At 37.4% G+C, this 21,971-nt stretch overlaps 1 protein-coding gene across 1 annotated transcript in view; it reads right to left on the bottom strand.

Annotated features, from left to right (window-relative positions):
- tmem132e (transmembrane protein 132E) overlaps window positions 1–19,240 on the bottom strand; it is a 230,290-nt gene extending 211,050 nt beyond the window's left edge. Inside the window, exon 1 of the mRNA XM_056747008.1 lies at window positions 18,248–19,240. Coding sequence (XP_056602986.1) covers window positions 18,248–18,305 — 58 coding nt within the window. The 5' untranslated portion in view covers window positions 18,306–19,240. The remainder of the gene's footprint in view (window positions 1–18,247) is intronic.
- Between the last annotated feature and the right edge of the window lie 2,731 nt (window positions 19,241–21,971).

The following is a 21,971-nucleotide window of genomic DNA, read 5'->3' as shown; positions in this document are numbered from 1 at the left end:
CAGATTTAGAAAAAAGATCATCTTTTTCATTTCTTTCATGACGCACGCAAGGCTATGTCAGCAGAGGTAAGAGCAAGCGGTATAAAATATATAAACTAAAATCCTGCTCTATCTTCAATGACAGATGAATGACCTCAATACCCAGGTCACCAAGCACAGTTCTCGGGTCACAGGTTTGCCATTTCTGCATCTAACTCATTTTTATCTTCTTGCTCTTGCAATTCTGCGAGTCACATCCACAGTATACATAAGGGCCTGAATTCTTAAACCTTCTAAGAATCCTCTAAGATTTAGCTTAAAAACTTCTATGTAGGACTCTTTGCTTAAAAACGATTCCGGACTAATCTGAGAGAAACTCTGAGCAAGGAAAAGACAAAAACTTTTTTCTTAGTGAGGAGGTGGGGCTGACCCCTTTGCTATGTATGACACAGTCTTTTAAAGACTGTGATTGGTTGGTTGACCAAGAAGGAAAAAAAGGGCCCCTTTAAGTATAGGGTCATTAGTTTGAAATTGCACATGTCTTTTTTCCTGTTTTACCATAATCACGCACACGCATATACACACATACATATACACACACGCACTATATATATATATATATATATATATATATATAAATATCCTTTATTTTATATAACATGCTGTAGATATCAACGTATTTGATGGAAAAAGGACAGTGACACAAAAAGTTTCTGTAAGTGGTGTAATTGTTTGCGTGATCACTATAGAAGGTTGTGAAGGAAACAATTTGTCTCTGCTGCAGAGCTGCATTTCTCCAGTTGCTAAATATGTTAATGTAGCGATTTCCTTTATTTCAGGCGCTATGGCATTTCTGCGCTGTTTTGGAGATGTTAGCGTGTCTCTAATAGGATCGGTCACAAACTAATCTAATGTGTTGTGTCTTATGTACTCACTGTTTTTCAATTCAATGTAATTATATTTTAAAGCGCTTTTACAATTTGCATTGCATCAAAGCAGCTATTGAAGAAAACACTAACCAAGATAATCAAAAGTTAAACACACAAACACAAAAAAAACAATAAAATAAAAACTCCTTCAATTTTGGACTTTAAGAGGTTTTGTTTACAAGGATCTTTGCTGTAATCCTAGGGGGAAATTCCCCCTTTTCTATGAATTTTGTCACTTGAAGCAACTCTTTGCACTAAGATTATACATGAATAAGTGCCCAGATTCATAAAATTCTCATTATTATAATGCGATTATTGTGAACAGGCCGCTCAGCGATCTTACGATAGTTCAAAATGTTTCTCTACACTGTAAAGCAGTCAGCAGTTCTGCTGTAACCGATTTTCACTTCTTCTAAATCTCGCTGCCAGCGTGAGATCACAGCCAAAGCGCCACACTCGCATAAAAACATTTCGAGAAAATACATTTCTGGTTCGGTTCTCAGAGCAGCAAGAAAATATTTCTGTGACAGGTGGCAGTCTAGCTTCGGGCGAGTGGCTACAAAAATGGGAATAATTTAAAACAGGGAACTTCCTCTGCTTAGTTGAGTTATTTACTATAGCGTTTCTGAAATCAGAATGACACTGAAGAATAGATTTCAGTGGAAAGCTCAGAGAGACAGAGAGGAGGACAAACAGAGAGAGAGAGAAAGTGAGAGCACAATAAATCTAGGACAAGTGCTGACTGCAGGGTGAAGGTTGAGAGAGTTAGAGAAAGAGGCTTGTACCGTCTCCAAAAATGCTGCTTCCTATTGTACAGCAGCGAACAGAGGATCGGTTGTGAGTGTCTTCACATGCAGAGAGAGAGAAAGAGAGAGAGAGCTTAGATAATGCATGCTGCATTTTAATCTTGAATTAAAAGGAGTACAGAGTGTGTAGTCATTATATGAACTAGGACGCTTGTACTCTCCTCGAGTCCTCACTATAGCATACAGATCATTTTAATCAGATTGCTAATCAAAAGTAGAAAAGAAAGAAGTCAAAGAAATATAAATGAGACAACTGTTAAAATACCAGAATGATCTTGACGAAAGATTTTGCTCTAAGTTCTTACAACGGCGATATGCGAATAGCAACAATGCATCTATTTTAGTAACGCTTTCCTGCAACATCAGACACGCTCATGAATATAAACAATCAGACATGGATGAGGAGTTATAAAAGTTTAAATTTATAAATCATATGAAATTATAAATAAAAGAAGTCACAACGATACAAGTGATGTGTCGCTCTGTGTTTAAGCTTTTCAACTACTGCCAAGACGGTGCGCGAACAGAGAAAAACTGTACGGATCGGCTGTGTTTTGTGATTGTTTGTGATGTCACGCCCCTTTTTTGTGTTAAGTTTGGACACACAAACTACATCACGTCTCGTTAGGACATAGTGGCCAAAGAAATGTGAAAAAGTGTCTAACATGAATTCACATGAATTCATTCAATACGCCCTTTTCACAATGACGTAACTTAACTTCCGCCATTTCGCCAAAGAGTGTATCATTACATCCGTCTTGCAACAAACAAGGAGAAGTAGAAGAATAACTTCTGTTTTGCCATCGCGCTGGAATTAAACAACAGTGAATAAAAAACTGACAGAACATGTATTCAAGTACTTATCCTAACACCTTCGCGAACACACGACGAAAACAAAACACGTACCTTCATAATCAAACAGGTAATGTTCAACGAAGAATTTGTATCCTTTATCTAGCTCTGATCTTGTTGTACATCATCTAGGCATATTTTTGGCAGCTGTGCAAGGGACTTGGTAAAGTCAATTCTGAGGCGCTAGCGGAAGTGATGAAACACTGCTTAGCGGCATAACAGAAGATTAGAAAAGGGCCTATTGTAAAATAAATTGTTGATTCAGGTTTTAGGTTAAGGTTTTTAAGTTGACATAATATTTAAGAATATTTTTTAAGTTACGTAAATTCAACTTAAGAATATTAGTCTGATTGGAACTCATTGTGTTGATGGCTAATATTTTTAAGTTAAATCAACTCAAAATTTTAAGACGGGTAAGTTTTTTTTTTTATTAAAACAACAATTTTTTTTAAGTGAACGAATATTACAATAACGTACGATTATTATTAAAAGCAATAGTGAAGACCCACACCTACATCTAAACATCACTAGCGAAGAGGGAGTTTGGACCAGGTTTGGAACAACTTATTGGCGAGTAAACCATGGCAAAAGAATTGTCGTTTTGGGTGAACTATCCCTTTTATAACATCTTGTTTGATGATCAAACGCCCCTTCAGCCCCACTTCAGATCCCCCTACAAACATGTTTTTAATCTTGTGTGGGAGTGTGTGCGTTTCAGTAACAGTCTGAATCCAAGTGATTACAGGTACATTTGTTCCGAGTGCAAACCAGGCCACCAAAGAGCATTCGTTCAAACCACTCCCTCACTTTCAGCAAACTGATTGATAATTGTAGGACTGCATTTCCTGCTGAGAGAAAACATTACAAGAAGTGGACTTCTTGTGTGACAAGAAATACGATTTCATAAATAACAAAAGATTACGTTCATGGAGAAGGATGTCATTACCATCTCAATGGAGAGTGCTGGAGACTGCAAATTACATTCAAGATCCAGATTATACATTTTCATGAGCAATTAACAGCAGCAAATCCAGTCGCAATTAGAGAAAGAAAAATCTGCTCAAACGTGAGAGCGCCCAACACCTGAGCATTTGGTGAAGCTGATGATGGTGCCCTATGTTACATTAGATATGCAACCAAGAAAAATGTTTAAAACAAATCAGGGTCCTTGGGTTTACATTCAAATAGTCTATTGCTGACATGTTGTTCTATGTACTTGCAGAGAGCAAACGCTACTAAAACTGTAGCTTTGTGGTAGGGATGCACCGAAATGAAAATTCTGGGGCGAAACGGACACAAAAAAATCATGATGCACCAGGTGGAAAACCGATAACGAAAATTACTTTAAAAATGGTTTCTATTAAATACACACACTAAAACCATAAAAATTAAGAAGAACACATATTTTAAAACAATACAAACCAATATAATTTTCCTCGTCATCTTAACATTGTAGTTCTAGAATTATTAGGCCTATATGGATAACAGTAGTCAAATTATAGTCAAACTTAAACTTATATAAGTTTATATATGGTTCACAATCATTTTAATGAAAATAAAATAAAAAACACAGAGGGGCAGTGAATCTTTTCAGGCTTAACATGAGCTTCAGTGATATCAGCACCTGCCGGATCTCGGTCCACGTGAGCAACATCAGTTACTGACAGTTCGTTCCGCTGATAATTCTTGTCTGTGAAGGGTCAGTTGCATTTTAAGTTCGGCTTTAAACCAGTCAATGCGCTTGATCTCCGACCATAAAGGAAAAAAGCGCAGTCGCTCATCTCACAGAGTTTGCTTGTTATTTTCTGTTCGCTGGTTTTCAGCTTTTATTGTTATATGTATTAGTTTTAGACTTTGTTAGGTCACGTTTACATCATTGTCCTTTGATAACTGCTAGTGAGACAGTAAACGCGAGCACCGAAGGGAGGCAGTTATTTACTTTCACCCGAAACCAATAATGCCATTTTCGACCGAAAACTTTTGGCAGCCGAAATTTCAGTGCATACCTACTTTGTGACTTTTATGGTCATTGTTTTGTAAGGCCATTTATAGAAAAATGTACTTGTTAACAATTAAATTTATACATGTACCAAAATAAAATTATTCTGCTGTTTGCATCATTGCAATTGCTATATAGTATATTTTAGCATGGCCAGGACCAAAAAGTCACATTTATTTTGTCTAAGCAAATACATTGTTTGTGTTAGTTTATTGGACATCAACTGTTTGATTTCAATCAATTACAAAGTCTGACGTCTATTTCGGCTCTTTCCTGTTCAGATTTTGTTGGTCGCAATTAGCGAAACACCTGCGAAAGGCGCTCTTAAATAATAGAGACTGTGCCCCAGGTGCGACAATTGTTACTTAACTAATTAAATTATAACTCTGCTTTGCCAGGTGCACAACGAGAATCGCTCCCCCGCTTATCTGATCCCAACTTCCTCTATTACAAAATTATGAAGGACCACCGCTGAAAACACCATTTATGCTTTGAAATTATCCTAAACCTGAGGGCAGGAATGGAATGTGTGATTAGTCTGAGTATTCACATGTACTGCAGGTGGTTTATCTAGGCAATATCTAGAGAGCCGGGTAGACATATAAGCTTAGCTTGTAAACATACCCGTGGGGAGTGAGAACGGCTTCAGGTGAGCTTGTGAATAACAGAAGTCAATCCTTGTAAGGAGGTGTCTCAATGGGCATGTAATGCTGAATCCGACTACATAAGAGGCTTACAGATGTTTGACTAAAACCTTAGATATTTGATATAGCTAAATTTATTATGTAAAAAAACACAGTCAGAACTTAATATGAAAATATACCTAGTCTAAAATAAAAATAGCCTTCATTAAGATCAGAATTTCGCTCAACTATTTCTAGATACAAGTATATTAATAGTACTATTACTGTTAATACACTGTTTTCATATCAAAGCATGTCAGCTTAATGAGTAAATAATTTGTCTCTTCCCAACACTGTCCATATGCTTCAGACTGTCTCAAGTTGTGTAACGTGAGATCCCCAGATGTTGAGAAAGTAAAACAAAGCACCTGGTCCAGAACAGTCAAACTCAACTTAATCCATGTAGTAATGTTTCCTAAGTCATTAGCCACATCTAAGTAAAGTGGCTTGTGTGGGAGAAATGGACTGGAGATGTGAATTTTGATTTGTTCATCACATGCTCCACACACATTTCACACACCATTATACAAATCTCATCCTGCCTCGAACAAGAACTATGCAGTGCGTCATAGTAGTTTTAATAGATGCACATTTCTTGTCCTTGGATGACAAAAAATTATGTATGTCATAAACAGCGAAAGGTCGATGTGCCCGTAAGCAGAAAGTGTCTGTTGGATTAGATATGTTGATATTGCTCAAATGATATTAATGCATATTTATTTTAATGATCTGAAATTTTGGAAAGCAAAAATGACTTCATCTGCCTATCAATCTCCACTGTTGCTGTAGGTTTGTTTCCCAGTAAGGTTGCCAGATCTATGTAACAAAACATCAAGACTACGTCAAAACTAGACAAATGGCACTAGCACAAAGACAAAAAGTTTGGTAAAATAAATATTTTAATAATTTTTGCAAAAGTTTACAGAAATGCCCTTCTTTTTTTCCATCATCTTGCACAATTCTATCACTAGTGAAATATTTCAGTACAAACATTTCGGCAAAATATAACAACATAAGGTTGTGGGTTCGGTAACAGGGGATATACCACATACCTATGTATAAATGTATAGGATATTGCAAAGTCACTTTTGATAAAAAAAAGTCTGCCAAATGCATAAATGTAAGTGTAAATGTCTAACCTAAAGGATAACCTGCATTGTAAAACAATGGGTAAAAACAGGGATCTATTAAATATAAAGGAATTGTATTGTAATTTACTGTATTGTACTTTAAATTACGTACTGCACTGCTGATGGAACAGTAACGGAAATGTCCTAATAATAAATACAAAAAAACAAATGCAGGCAAAAAATTACCAGTACATTGTTTTGTTACAGTGTAAAGCAGTTTGTCTGTTTAGAGATACTGTAGAAAAAACATGGTGAAATCCATGTAAGGGGACCTGCGGTGTACTGTATGTAGATAAAAATGTACACACCTCTGAAGACATAGTTATGTGCAGTTAAAAAAAAAGTACAGGCAAAATAAATTAAGCTAAACTTCTTTTACATAAATGAGAGGTACTTACAGTTCATGACTTGTGTGTAAAGGTAAGCGAGAGAGAAATACAGGTGTGTGTGTCTGTGTTTTGAGAGGATGCTAGTTCTGACATCAGCTGGGAACATGAGAAAGTGCGTTTCAGAGTTGTACGCATTTTGCTCTCTCGTTCGCTATAGAGTTTGATTTCCCAGGAGTCCCGCCGCTTATTTCTGGGGTTTTCTGTTCTCATCCCTCACTCAGCAACGTGCGTGTCTCAAGTTAATCTGTTTCTACCAGAGGAAGTGTCACAATTTTACTGGTGCCGTGTCTTTAGTCAACAATAAAAATGGCTTATAATGTTGCACATCTTCTCCCGGAAAGCCATTTTTCAGCAAGATGTTCCATTTCCCACTGGGTGTCGCAACACTACAGGCAACATCAGTTAGTAGTCAAAGCAGAAACTGCACCACTAGCAGAACCAAACGGAATTATAAATAATTCGATTCTGGATTCATGACCACACCCACCACCACACCTGTCAACATTCAGTCAACCCAGTAGCCCCACCCCTAAACTCACACTATTTGTTGAGTCAGAGGTTGACATATTGATTTTTGTTGATTGACATATTGGTTGGACCAGAGCCGTTAAATATGAGAGTTAAAACAAACAATCTCGCCGCCGTGTGATCACGTGGTATAAAGAGCGTGCAATAGTTCCAAACCAGTGGCGATCCGTGACTCCACTTCATGGGAAGCAGCAATGCAAAGCTTGGCAAAACATGAATTTAGCCCATCATGTGTGTGGCGTGTCATGTCAAAATACGTGCCTGCTGCAGACGTGTGGAAAGGGTTTTAATAAAAGAGACGCACCCGTCTGCAGCAGGCATATATTTTGACATGATGCACATAGGTTCACGTTGAATTCCTGCTTCCCCTGAAGAGGAGGCACCGATCGCCACTGATCCAAACAAATCCGTGCTGTCAACCTATTTACATGGGTTTTAGCGGCACAGACAACAACAACAACTGTATTTGCATATATTTCGCTAAATATTAAGGCATTGTGAACACATGTGTCGTTAAAATGTGAAAACATGCGGTTATTTCACCAACTGTACAGCAAATACGTTTGGGAGACACTGAAATGAATGGGCTTCAATGCAATGTTTGAACTATCGGATGATCCCGTGACGCAAGTTGCTTCCGCAGTCCATTATTCCTATGGAGGTCTATGTAAGTATCGTAACTCTCATACGGGCGGCTCTGGGTTGGACTACACAGGGCTTATTCGTTTATTATAATAATCTTCAACATGGATAGCAGATGTTATTAAAAAATTCAATCCATAACTTTTGCACTTCTATGGCCATCTCTGTTTGAAACATAAAACTGTAAGTTACTTCACATTAGGGTGACCACCACTCAACAAACCAAATGTGGGACAGGTAAACTGTTTTTGTGGGACAATGTGGGACACCACTGAAAGGTATCGTGAAACTATCATATAATAATGGAATGAGCCCACCATCGTGGGTGTGTTAGGGTGCGAGTCCTGAGCCTTGTATACAATGACAAAGGTGCCTTTAAGGCCTTAAATAGCTTGAACCCCCGGCAAAGGCTGCTTGCAGCTTTAATTGTTCATAAACTTTTTTTTAAAGGGGTGATTCGCCGGAAATACGTGTTTTTCTTCGTCTTTGGTGTGTTATAAGTTGCCCATGTATGTATTAGACACGTAAAATTGCTAAGATTTAAGTGTCGGAACAAAATATGTATTTTATCTGGAAGCAAATGTTCACCCAGACCTGCCTGAACCGCCTTTTGTAACCACACCCCTGTGAATCTAAGTCAGTTCGTAACACGATTTGACTAAGACCACCCAAATATATACATAAGTAAGGTAGGCGTACCTGTCAGTACAATTGCTTTGGAACCTGATGTTCCAAATATGATAAGAGGCGTTACATTTCCATGCAGTATTCGACCAATCACTACGCACTAGTGAACTGGCCATTCATAGCACACCTCGGTTTTCAGAGAGGCGGAGCAAAGAGGAGATGCATACATGCATGGTATGTTTAAAATACAGCGTTTTTTAACCTCAAATCGTGTATACACATTATATTACATGTAAAGCGAACAGTAATATTCGTTTTAGCCGCGTCAAATGACCCCTTTAACCAAAACAGTTACAGATTGCAGCTTTAAGGGTATTGGTTTGTGGTTCTTATTTTTGGCCATGTCAACGCTTGCAAGATTGCACAAGACATCAAAACAAAAAAGTTTGAAAACACTGTTGTCTCTTTACTTATGACGGCGCTTAACAGACTGGCATTGTTGTCAGGTATTCCGGCAGAGCTTTGAAGAAAGTGCAGAAACATACTGCTATCAGAGCCACTCTAACCCTTTAATATGCCATGATTACAAACAGAAGAATTTCCCATTCACAGTGGGTGCTGGCCTCGATATACAAGCTAAACTGAGGAGGTCTACCAAGAAGAAACATGTTCTATATCTTTTTGATCATAAAACCACCTGAGTCACTCTTTTACGTGCCCCATCAATAAGATGCGCACCACATTGAAAGCCTGAAAGATCTCCAGGGATCTCCCTAATCACTGCTGCAGTTTGAAAAAAGCTGTTCCGCTTTTCAAAATATAAAGTCGGCGACAGAATGAGCACAGACGTGTTTGATGGGTCTATTACTCCCCTGGACACAAAAAATATCGTATTTACTGACACCCCCTTTGAATGCTGTTGATTTTCGGCAAGATCAGTTCTTGCAGACTGTTGATCGCTTTCTCTCATATCCATATCATTTTTCCGAAGTGACATTTGCAATCAGCGAGAGATGGCTTGTCGTCTTGCGACAATGACTATTCTTGAAGCAATGAGAGAACTTTTCGATTTCTTAGGAGATTAGACGAGCAGCTTGAAAGCCGTCAGAAATACAGTATATTTTAGAAGTTTGAACCTTCATTTAAAGATCCTTATACAGCTCTTTTGTTTGAGATGGAGTGGTACATGATAAACCAGTGAGGAAACCGTTTAATTTCTCGACCTCTTTCCTCACCTTTTTCTCTATCTCTTAAATAGGGGTTACGTACAAAGAAACGAAAGGAAAAAAGCATATTGCTTTAATGAGAAAGCTTGTGTGCGAGCACACGCTGTGCCATCCTTGTAATCTTTAATTCAGATGTGGGAAAGACAGCTGTGGTGTGTTGTGGATGTGGTTTCCCTTTCGCTCATGGAACTGGCTATATTGTGCAACCGCATGTCCTGTGAACGGCTTATAATGTCTTATAAACCTCTCTTTAAAATGCCCGGTAAACTTTATTCATTCATCAGTTTTAGTTCCTTCAGATAGCTCCGGAACTCAATCAACCTGTCGCGAGAAAGCAAAAAAGTAATGCACAATTTTTCATTTCACCTTGGTGAATAAATAAAGATTTGCACTTTTGAAATCATTTTTAAGAAAATAGTTGAGGCATTAACTATGTCTACAATACAAAAGCCATTTCCAGATCTTTTATTATTTTAAACTAAGCAAGAAAATTATGAGGTCACAAACCATGAGCACATTGAAATTATACATCAGTGCCTATACACTGTATACAGTCTTTAATTGTATATTTCTGTTTCACGAAAGGATATTTGTAGTGGAAAAAGGATTCCGATAAAACTTACCAAATATACTGGGTATTCAGGTTGAGAAAGATGAGTTGGCGTGGTTTATGGGCAGACAGCAGACACGCCCCCAGCGTTTGACAGCATAGAGTACTGCTCAGTTGCTTTGATAACTTATTTTATTTACGTGTTTTAATCATTCAAAATTAGTTGGGTGGTAAAAAACCTTTTTTCGCTCGTGTGCCAAACTCTGGACTTTAAGAATCTTTTGCAGCGCCTTTATTTTAAAAGTTTGTGTACTTTTGTGGATATCCAATCATGTATAACAGATTTGCATTTATAAGGCTTAAATCTTAAAAAAGTAAAATAATAAATCACTGCTATATTAAAAACCTTAACAGACTATACTGTATATAATGTAAATGTAGATTAAACACCTGCTTATCATTGATTTTAACCATTTCAGCATAAAATCAAGCCAAACAGCTATGCAATCTCCATAAACAAACATGTTCTAGTGTAATAAGGTGAGCATCATCTAATGTAGATGATAAAGGCTGTGTGCATGAAGTGAGTGCGTAAAGAATATGACAAGCCTGTACATACTAAGGTTGCTTAAATGACATACAGAATCTACTAATATACTTCATTACATCAGTCACATACTCGCATATTGTGGTAACCGTGCTTCTGTCAATCATGTAAGCTAGAGGAAGCAACCAGAGGAAAGAATAATCAGTCATGTATGAAAGTACAGTGACCCAGTTAGGGCTGGTCACCAAAATCACCTCTGCTGCCACAGGTGTCATTTAATTAGGAAAAGTACCAATGAAGCAGGTCAGAAAAGAGGTTTTACCGCCCTCTCAACCCTATGAGTGCTGATTTACATACCTGGACTGCAAAGCCAAGCAATCTGCCATTCTTATGAGAAGCCTGGGCTTACTTGAGGTTGTAAACCCCTCGTGCCAGGCTGCACTGCGGATGCAGGAAGACGAATAACGACGGAAATAAAGTGAAAGAAACAAAGCAAAGCCTGGAGGCTGGGGGACATCTAGTTGGTTTGCAATACAAGGGCACTTGGAGTATGTGCGACTTGCACAGATTTGTCGCTCGTGAGATATGGAGGGGAAGCGTCAGATACGGAGGAAAGAGAGGACGGAAGGGAGGAGAAAGAACCACGTGAACACCCAAGAAATGCTGGAGGGCAAAAATCTGGCCATATTTCTTCAGCTTCCACTGCAGTGATCACAGATCACAGCCTATCATGTATAGGCAAAATTTAAGACAACAACACTGTACAGTTTACAGCCTTCTTTAACAATGTATTGTTATAACTCCAGCTACTGACAAAACTACTTTTTTCATACAGCAATATAGATGTAGACTAAGGGCAATTTAAATCAGCTGTATCTTTGAAGTGGGTGGTATGGCAAATTCATAGATCACAGTATGAGTCATATATCATTTTTGCAGGAAATTCAATTTGAACCATGTGGTAATTGCTGTTTTTGTATAATTCAGTAGGAGTGGGTTTATTTAACTTTATTTTTGAACCGAAGCAATACAAACGGAAACATCGCTTATGCTGATATCACTAACTTTTATCTAATGGGTAATTACATCTCAAGTTTTATTTTAATATTTAAAAAGCCTAAACAGAAGGCTGACACATCTAGTTTTTTGTTATCATTTATTAACTACAATTCAAGAGCCTTTTTTTTCCAACCATATTTTATTTTTAAAAGATCACACAAATGCATTATTATAACTAGCTTTATAAGCTTTAGTGTAAAATAACATAAATTATTGCGCTTTTCTCTATCATAACTTGCATGTATCTTTAAGCACAAATGCTTCTGGTGTTCATCAGCTCTTATTCTTATAATATTATAGTTCAGTTTTTACATCCAAATAATCAAATCATTAGTTACAAAAATATAGATTCTATGCACTTTAGATTTTTTGGGAGATTCGATATTCTTAATACAACATCAGTATTGAACCTATCGATATTTCCAGATCGATATGCCCATCCCTACAATCCAATAAATGAAATTCTTGGAGGCGAACCAAAAGACATAATTCATAACAAAATGATATGTCTGGCATCAGTACAAAAACAGTTTCACATTATGTAACATTTTCTTTTTTTTAAAGGCTCAAAGCAGACTTAAAACTAATTTTACACAAACTCTAAATTCTTATTGGACATGAGATGTTTACAGTTAAGAGCTTTGAAATGCACACACATATTCTCAAGTAAACTAAATACTCTATTTATTTTTACATATTCTTTTATATGCAAGTTCGTTAATCACCAAAACAACATCTTAAAATAACAAGTTCTACCTAATCTTGTCTTGTTTAGGACACATCACGTTCTTCATTTTCACACTGTCCTGCTTATTGATAGCCATGCAAATGTGTCTCCGTCACAGTAGAGTAAAGCCTCTACCGGTTGAAATATATTTAACCGCGCCCTGCTTTGAAGTGACTGGGATAATGATAATTCTACTCGGAAAGGCAAGAGGCATTTTCCTGAGCTATTCTATTTGTTTCTGTCCTACCAAATTCTCCTAGTCGACTAATTAAAAAGCCTCCCGGAGATTTTCCAGGCTAACAAAATGTGCATCTCCCATCTACTTCATTTTCCTGCAGCTATAGATGATTTTCTTATTAATAAGCAGCCTTTTTGTCAAGACACTAATCCTGTGCAGCTGGCAGGCATACAACAACAGGCTTGAAACGAGAATAGGAAACACAGGTTACAGTTCCCTGACTCAGCCATTTAATCATAGCTGTGGTCTTATTAAAGAGAGAGCCGTACGCATGTGTTGTTATTCAGCTTTTCCTTGTCCCTGCAACCTGAGAGGCTACATAGAAAGTTAGTGTTTGAGACTGAAAGGCATACTTACTAACAGGTGTGATTTTTGAATTGCATAAAGCATGCCCGTTTTTTATTATCAAATTAAAGGGATAGTCCACCAAAAAGGAAAACTCTGTGATTTCTGTCATTTACTCACCATCAAGTTTTTCCAAACCTGTACAAAAGAAGATATTTCGAAGAATGTGGGAAACCAAACTGGGGTTTGATTACCATTGTAGTTTTTTCCAACCATGGTAGTAAATGTTGCCCCAGAACTGTTTGGTTACAAACATTCCTCTTAATATACTTCCTATAAATTGAGGGGGAGTACATTATTTTGCTTCTACTTCATCTCTGGTTGAAACAAAATAGCAGGTTACGTGAAAGTGCCCCCGGCCGATCAAATTATAAATCATTATCATAAGCAAATCAAGGTGAAACAAGGTCATTTTTGAACAGAGATTTTAAAATACTTGCTCAATTTTCCCCTAAAAAGTTTTGTTACACCTTTAAAGGGACAGTTCACCCAGAAATAAAAATTCTGTCATTTACTCACCCTCGAGTTGTTCCATATCTGCATACATTTCTTTGTTCTGATAAATACAGAGAAAGATATTTTCAACGAATGTTTGTAACCAAACAGTTCTTGGCGACCATTGACTACCATAGTAGACAAAAATGACTACTCAAAAGTGCCCCGGAGCTGTTTGCTTTGCCTACATTCTTCAAAATATCGTCTTGTGTGCTCCACAAAACAAAGCCATTTACAAAGACAATTTTATATTTTTCTGTGTTCGTCAGAAATGTATAGATTTGGAACAACTTGAGGGTAAGTTAATGATGACAGAATTATGCATTTGCATCAAAAAAACTGACTGACCACCTCTACTGGAAAACAGCATTTGGACCTAAACTCCCAAGTGACACATAACATATATCACCACCTCTGTGAATTGCAGGAATCTCACAAAAGTGTTCGACATGAAAATTCTAAAAATATAATTTATTTATCGAGTGCAGTTGTGTTATATCTGAAATGTATGTGAACTATATTTAGCACTCAAAATTTAGAACCACTATGTGCAATAACATAAAAGAGCAGTAAATAGACACATTATACCAAACCCAATATTCTGGAGGAGACAAGCAACATCATCGTTTCCTCACGTAGGTCTAATAGGTCCACAGATGGGTCAGACAGGTTGACTGGAGAGAGGCAATTTATCCTGTATGTGAAAGGGTCAACTTCAAACTCAAAGAGGATGTTTTAAATATGGGAAAGTACACCAATCTTATGCCATTAGGCTTACACTCCCAAAAAATCTAAACAAAACAGAACACGATGTTCTTCAATTCGAAGCTCAATGTGCAGTGAATGTAAACAAGTCGGATTCTTTCAGAAGAAAAGCCATTGCGGCCTCAAGGCAAAAGTGGGGGGTCTTCAGTCATAGCATATCTGTAAAAAAAAACACCTCTTCACAAAGCTGCCTTAAATTGAGATCAAAGACTACATTTGCAGTTCCGCCCTTGGTACCTGCTTATGCTATTACTACATTATTTAGTAATCTGACATGGCATGCTACAGATCATAGCTGTAATAAGCGCGGCATGTGTAAGCCAAGAGTTAAATATTCTTGCACCCAGGAATGATCAAAGACAATACTCTGCTACAAAGATATACTTAATGAAAAACTTTTTAGCCGCTTTATCGTTTTCTGATGCGTTCAGGTTAAAACTGACATTACTCACACATCTGGTTGGTAATTAGGTTGCTCGAGTTTACAAATGTCACACAAACCTTAACGCTTTTAAGAAATCTCATTAGTTCAGAGTTAACCTGCGCAAATTTTGTCAAGCCTGTCGAAGGACTTCATATGAAGCGGCAGATAAAAACAGGGCCAATTAATAACGAACAAACCCCTTTCTCGTATGCCGTATGCGAGCGGTGGCACGCAAAAGGCTGACATAAGGCGAGCTTGTAACCCTAATGCTAATCTAAAGCTTTCAAACCTGTCAAACTGGGACCCAGCAGAGAATCTCTCTGTAAGTCTCTCTAATAAAATATATACAGCTGTTTAGAGAAACACTCTCCTACTGTATGAATGATCTGCAATTATAAACCAGGGTTTAAATATCCACCACGGTCTTTAAAAATAAAACAAAAATATTTACTACAAGTGCTGTTGAGATGCCTGAACGTTTTAAAATGAGCCCAGTGTTTTCATTCAGGCTGAGCGGACTCTTATAGGGCGTCACTCAAAAATGAAAGTCATGTGATTTTCTATATGAGTTTCTTTCTTTTGCAGAACACAAAAGAATATCATTTGAAGAATGTTAGGAATCGAACAATGCCGACTGACTCACATTGGTTTCTTGCCCATACAATAGAAGTGAATGGGTACTGCCATTGTTCAAGTTACCAACATTCTTCAAAAAAAAAATTTTTTTGTTTCACAAATTTCTTTTGTGTTTTGCAGAGGAAGGAAAATCATACAGGTTTGAAATGATAAGTGACTAAATGATGACAGAATATTCATTTTTGAATGAACTATCAAGTTACATGTACTGTGACGGCACTGTAATGTTCCTTTAGACATATTCTCTATTTAAAAAAAAAAATTGGAAATTGGAAAATGTATTCTATTGCTTTAGTTGAAAGATACTCTAATATCATCTTTGATTGCAGGACAAGACATCACAATGAATCCGGAACAGTACAAAGGGTATAAGGCACTTAATTAAGAAACTAGGTCAAGACTAGTTTAACAAACTAATGTTTTGTTAATGTCATTAACGGAAGATGTTGTAAAGTCAAGACGGAAATCTCCATCAGGGCGTGCGAAGATGAGTCACATCCACATCAGAATTCAATAGGAACTGTTGTCAGCCATAATTTCAGGTTTGTTTGTCACCGGAATGGAGAGATACACAAGGGTCTAACAATCAAAGCCGTGAAGCTCCACTGATGTTAAATCCCAGCCCTTATAAATAAAACAAGAGTACAAAACAAACCTATTTCTTTCCAGATGATTTGGTTTCACGAGAAAGGAGCACGGAAACCAAACCAGAGCTCTTCGAACAGGTGCAACATTGCGGATTAGCAAACAACAAGATGTTCCTAGAGAGCACACGGCGTCTCATGTTTGTTGATGTTTTGCTGAACCTTGATCGTTATGCCTGGGTTGTGTCTGCCACTCTTGTAACTGAAAGCCGAGGAGACATACTTGTGCTCGGGCAATAAATTGGGCCAGAGCACATCAGTTTCAAATACAGATGAACGCTGTCTGGATTACAAATGGGAAGACATAAATGAGTGGCGCGGTTGTCAAAACATGAGCAATTGTATTGGACAGTGCCTGGCACATGACATTATAGTCACGTCTGACCTTCTGTTGCTCCTGCCCTCAAACAATGAAAATTACTCAAACAGTGAAATTTGACAACGTTGCCTAATTGATCGAATCGAATCGAAAAATAAAATAACAATTGCTAGATCATTATTCACGATTCATAGCTTCAAAGGTGAAAGTCCCTTACTGGTTTTCGAGTTTATATCAAATTACCATGTTAGATTACAGCGCTGTCTTGATTACAGTGAACTCCTTAGAACTAAGATGAATATTTGATGACTCCCAAATGATGTTTTCTTTCCTTTTTTGATTTCATGAAAAGAAAAATAAAGAATGGGATCAAACAGACCTCAAAGGAAGAGTTCAAAGACTGTTCGGTATAAGCGATGGTCAATACATACACATATTACATTTTCATTAATTAGTGTTCTGACTTCTAATACGGTTTGTGCGTGACAAGTTAGTAGAGTTTAAAGGAGATCAAATCAATTTCACAGAGATAAAAAGTGGCCAAATGATCTGATTGAAGAATGAGGGATGTGGCGCACTAAAAAACATCTTAAATCTGCAAACATGAATTCAGACCGGGATGCAAAGAGGCAGCCAGGCCAACTCAAGATCATTTGAAACTGTAACAACCGACAGGAAACCTTATATGAAGAAAATTATTATAAAATTACTAATTAAATTACTATATCTCTGTGTGCCATTTGTCAGAACTGAGCTGGGCAAAAAACATGCTGCCGTCTCAGAACGGATTCTTCTCCAAAAAGAGATAAAGTTACAAAACGTGTTGTCTTATACTCATTTTAAGTCCTTATTTTGTAATTTATAGTCCAATTTAATGGTGTGTTAATCTGTTATATAATGTAATATATGTCGTAACATGTTGTTTATTTGTACACGCAATCTTGGTTGCCTCTTGGCCAGGACACTCCTGGAAAAGAGATTTTAATCCCAGTGAGTCTATTCCTAGTTATATAAAGGTATTATTATTAACCTAAAGAGGTTACATTATTCTTAATAAACAAGCTATAGATTATAATGAAAACAATTAGCCATACGAAAAACAATGACGATTCCTCCAGACAGAAAAACTCTCAAGAGCAAAAATAAAACAAAATATTTTTTGGTCTGACAGAACAATGAGACATTTTTAAATACACAATTGACTCTGTTGTTTTCATTAAATATTTTCCGTGTGATTAATTGTTGGCCACATTACACATTCTTAGCAAATAAAAGTCGAAAGCAAACACTATTTACTTCGATATGCAAATAAACAATGTAGTTTTGCGCCACAATGGACTTGGCTTTTATAAGTGGACGTCTTAAGTCAAGGTTAGTCTCAGGCTTTTGTGGTGCTCCCACCTTGCGGGCAGTTGCTGTGTTTGAATTTAAAGTATGTGTTGGATTGACTTGTGTGAACACACAGAACGCGCATTATATCCTGTCTAAAATTCGAACTAGACAGTTATGTTACCCATCAAGGCTGGAGGCAGGAACACAACAATAACTTTAAATCTTAAATGAGGTTGATTTCCACCACGAAGCTTTCATCCTATGCGCGTGGAATGAGAAATAAGACGCAACATCCAAACACATAAAATCCACCACTGCAGTCATCCATCCAAACAAGTATACAATTCCTACTGAAGAACAAAAAAGAAAGACTTACCGACTGAAATGATTATATAAAGCAGCAGAGTTCCCAACCAACACCGAATAACGGACATTGTAGTTTCCGTTTATAAATCCCGTTTGCGATGATAAATAGCAGCGCTGATCCAAAACCAACGTCTACAGTCCAGCCGCGGATCCCCAGCGAGAAGAGCTTTGACTGCGAGCCTGGTGAACTTTGTATGGAGATATCGCGTCCATTACGGAATACTAAGCCACTTAAAAGACCGTGTCGAGGAGCGTGCGGACGGCAAAATCTCGGGCATTCGAGAGAGAGAAAAGTTACAGGTATCCGACTCAAGTGTCTCGCTCCCCACGCGTATCTCTCTCACGGTTATCCACGCGACATGAACTGTGTCCAGATTTGACTTCAAACTGTAATTCCGTGGATGTGCCGGGTTTGATATCGCAACAGCACAATGCCAGTGTGTTATTATACAACACTAAAATGTTAGTTTGACAATCTATAAAAGCATCGCCGGTGGTTAGAGGCGTCAAACGCAAACGATTAAGTCTGGACTTCTGTGTTAGTATAGTGAGCTTCACTTATAATCGGTTTTGAGGTAAACGGGCGCGAGCCTCTTCTCCGATGCATACACTTAAATTTTGCGTTGGACCGGACCGGAACGTGGCCCAGCGATGCGTGAACACCAACGGTAAAGCCCTCGTTCACTCCACCGAAAAGTGCTTTCTTCCTTCATGTAGTCAATGAGTTGAAAGGCTTCCAAAAACGAGCAGACGAGCTGGACAAACCACTCACGGTGAACTAGTGCACACGACAAACCTCCTTTATCACTGATATCACGGTATGAAGTGTATCTCTCCCGTTAATTAAAACTCCGAGGTCTAAGGAAAATCCAACACCGTCCAGTGTCGCGCTCCAGACTATAAGCAAGAATTAGTAGAGGTTCTGCTTCATTGTAGAGCTTCTTCACAGTAGAGGTTTGTGTATGTCACACAAGCAAACTTTGCGTTTGAAGGTGCGGGGTGCGTTGCGTTCAGGGCGCGCGGTGGAAGTAGCGCGTGAACGCTCCGAATCTCTTCAGTTCACTGCGGTCACATGACACGCGCCTTTACGATCAGACTGCTCTGACGTTTCCATGCGTCTGTCATTTGGGGTGCGTTTCATTAAACCTGTTCAGATTGCATTACAGCCCAATAAAGAAATTATATTTTGCATAAATTAACCAATTCCTCTTTGTAGACCACTACATGTTTTAAAGAATTGTTAACTTTTTAGCAATTTTTTGTCATTTGTAATTACTGTTTTTTAATAGTTTTAAAAACATATTGGGCTACAGTAGAACTCGTTAAAAACATAAATTCTTTACTGTTAACTAATACAAAATATTGTAACAATACCAAACACTCAATTTTCATTAAATAGTCAAATGATTCAATTAAATGGTTTATCTTAGTTATCAAACTTGTTTTCTTCTAAAATCTCCTTCTATTGTGGAAAATATATGATCTGGGTATTTTAAAAGGTTTCGTGAGATTTGCTGTGATTGCAACGTGTGGATGCATTATTGAAGTTAACACTAGTCAACATGAATTTATGCAGAGTGAACAGATGAGTGACGTCGCATTCATGTAAGCTTAGTCATGTTTTGTATTTCGTTTGCTATTAGGGGAAACATTCTCAAACGTCATAAAGACAAATGGTTGTGTAATGCACAATTCAATTATAATCTTTGTTTTCTAAAGGAACTACTTTCATGAGGTTCGAGGTGTCACGCGACAGTGACATCTCCTGGCGGGCCACATTATTAAGGTCGTGTGCAAAGCCAAGCTTGACACACTCTTGAAATGCCATCTACATTCTTTAAGTAGTTTTTTACACACCCTGTGTGGAAGAAATGGTAGCAACTCTTATTTGTGTCCATTGAGAGACTTTAATGGCATACACGGCTTTGATGTATATGTTTCAGTTTTATCATTAGTAAAGATTTATGCTCATGCATAATACGATTACTTATACGTACACGAGACAATACAAATAAAATATTAGAATACTATTAGACTTTGCAAAATATACTGTAGCCACCATAATAAAACAGTGCTGCTTTGAGCCCGGTGAAAATACAAAGCACACATTTAGCACACATGAACACAAAGCATTGACTTTTAATGTATCTATTCCTCTATTTTAACAAAAGCATTTATTGCTCTTGGGTGCCGTTGGCCAGTGATGTTTTTTCTAGTATTGATGGCTTTGTTTTGAATGCCAGACAGTGTACAGAAGGATATTGGTTACATATGCAGTAGGTATAATCTTCCTTCATTGCATGGTCCCCTTGTAGTACACACTGTTACCTCTGGGTAATGGCCCTAGGACCGGATTTAGACTACTAACATTGATTTATATCTCAGATATTAACATTGTTATACCTTTATTCCTCCCAGCCATTTAGATCTAAGGTTACAACATAACATTAGCATCCTTTGCCTGCTTATATTGCCACAGGTTTGAAAAGAAAAAGAAACGATTGATGCGATTCTAACCCCTGAACTAGTTAGTTAAGCATAGCAGCTTGTCAAGAAGTAGCTTGTTTTTAAGGGTTACAAACATAGTCTAAATAAAGAAGAGACTCTCTTTGCTTGCATGCAGAGGGTTTATGGTTATGGTGTAAAATATTAATGAGCTGTGCAAAAAGGTGCCAAGCTGTCAGCTTCTGTTCCAGAAGCATTTAACATGTTACTTGGAGAAGCCCAAAGTCACTAAATTATTTTTTCATTGCTTTGATTTCTGTCTAAGGGAAAGGAGAATTGGACACAGGGTGTTTTGCTGTTATTCTCGTATTTGGTTGGCAGAAGATTATTTCAAAAATTTTAGGCTATTAATGTGTCCTGACTTACTTTTTGCTCTGCCCGAGGGTCATAAATCACATCTGATCAATAATTAAAGAAATCTCTTTTTCTTTATTTTCTAAAAAGAGACTCGTCAGAGTTAATAGACATGACGATCATTCAAAAGATTTGTTTTAGGTAGAACAAAATAGTACAGTCTGTTGGTTGACCTATTAATCACCATTTAAATGTCTATCAGTAATAATAGCAGTTGGAAATCACATCGGAATGAGGAGAAGTTGATGAATCATGCATTGACTGAGATTTCAGAACTGACACTTTCTTACGTAAACTGTCAAAAAAATGAAGCTGTTCATTTTTCTGAAGAGTTCCTAATCAATATAAATTATGCATCATTGAATCAACCTCTATGTAAGAAAGCTTTTGACATGATTTGACTAAAGGTCCTTGTACAAAAGAACATATTTAGTCTGCAAGATAGTTTTGTGTCAGTTAGCGTGTGAGATAACAAAGATCAGACAATAGTTATGTTTAATACATATGTCTGGCCTGCATGAAATCTTAGGGATAGTCCACCCAAAAAAGAAAGTTCTGTCATGAATGAAACCCCCTTCAAGTTGTTTCAAACCAAACCTGCATATATATCTTTGTTCTAATGAAGACAAAGAAAGAATGTTACCAACTGAGATTTCTGGGGCACCATTGACTACCAAAGAATTATTCTTTTTTAATTAGAAAAATGTAGGATAACAAACTGTTTTGGGGCAGATGTTTCAGAACAGAGAAATGTATACAGGTTTGGAACAACTTCAGGTTTTGTGATTCATGACAGACTAAAACATTTTGGGTGAACTATCCATTTAATTTACAATGTCCTCGCATCGATGTAATTCTATTTTAGTTCTTAAAAT

This window comes from Triplophysa dalaica, chromosome 4, assembly GCF_015846415.1.
Source record: "Triplophysa dalaica isolate WHDGS20190420 chromosome 4, ASM1584641v1, whole genome shotgun sequence".
NCBI lineage: Eukaryota > Metazoa > Chordata > Actinopteri > Cypriniformes > Nemacheilidae > Triplophysa > Triplophysa dalaica.
Note: the sequence above shows the minus strand (reverse complement) of the source record. Positions and strands in the feature narration are given on the sequence as shown.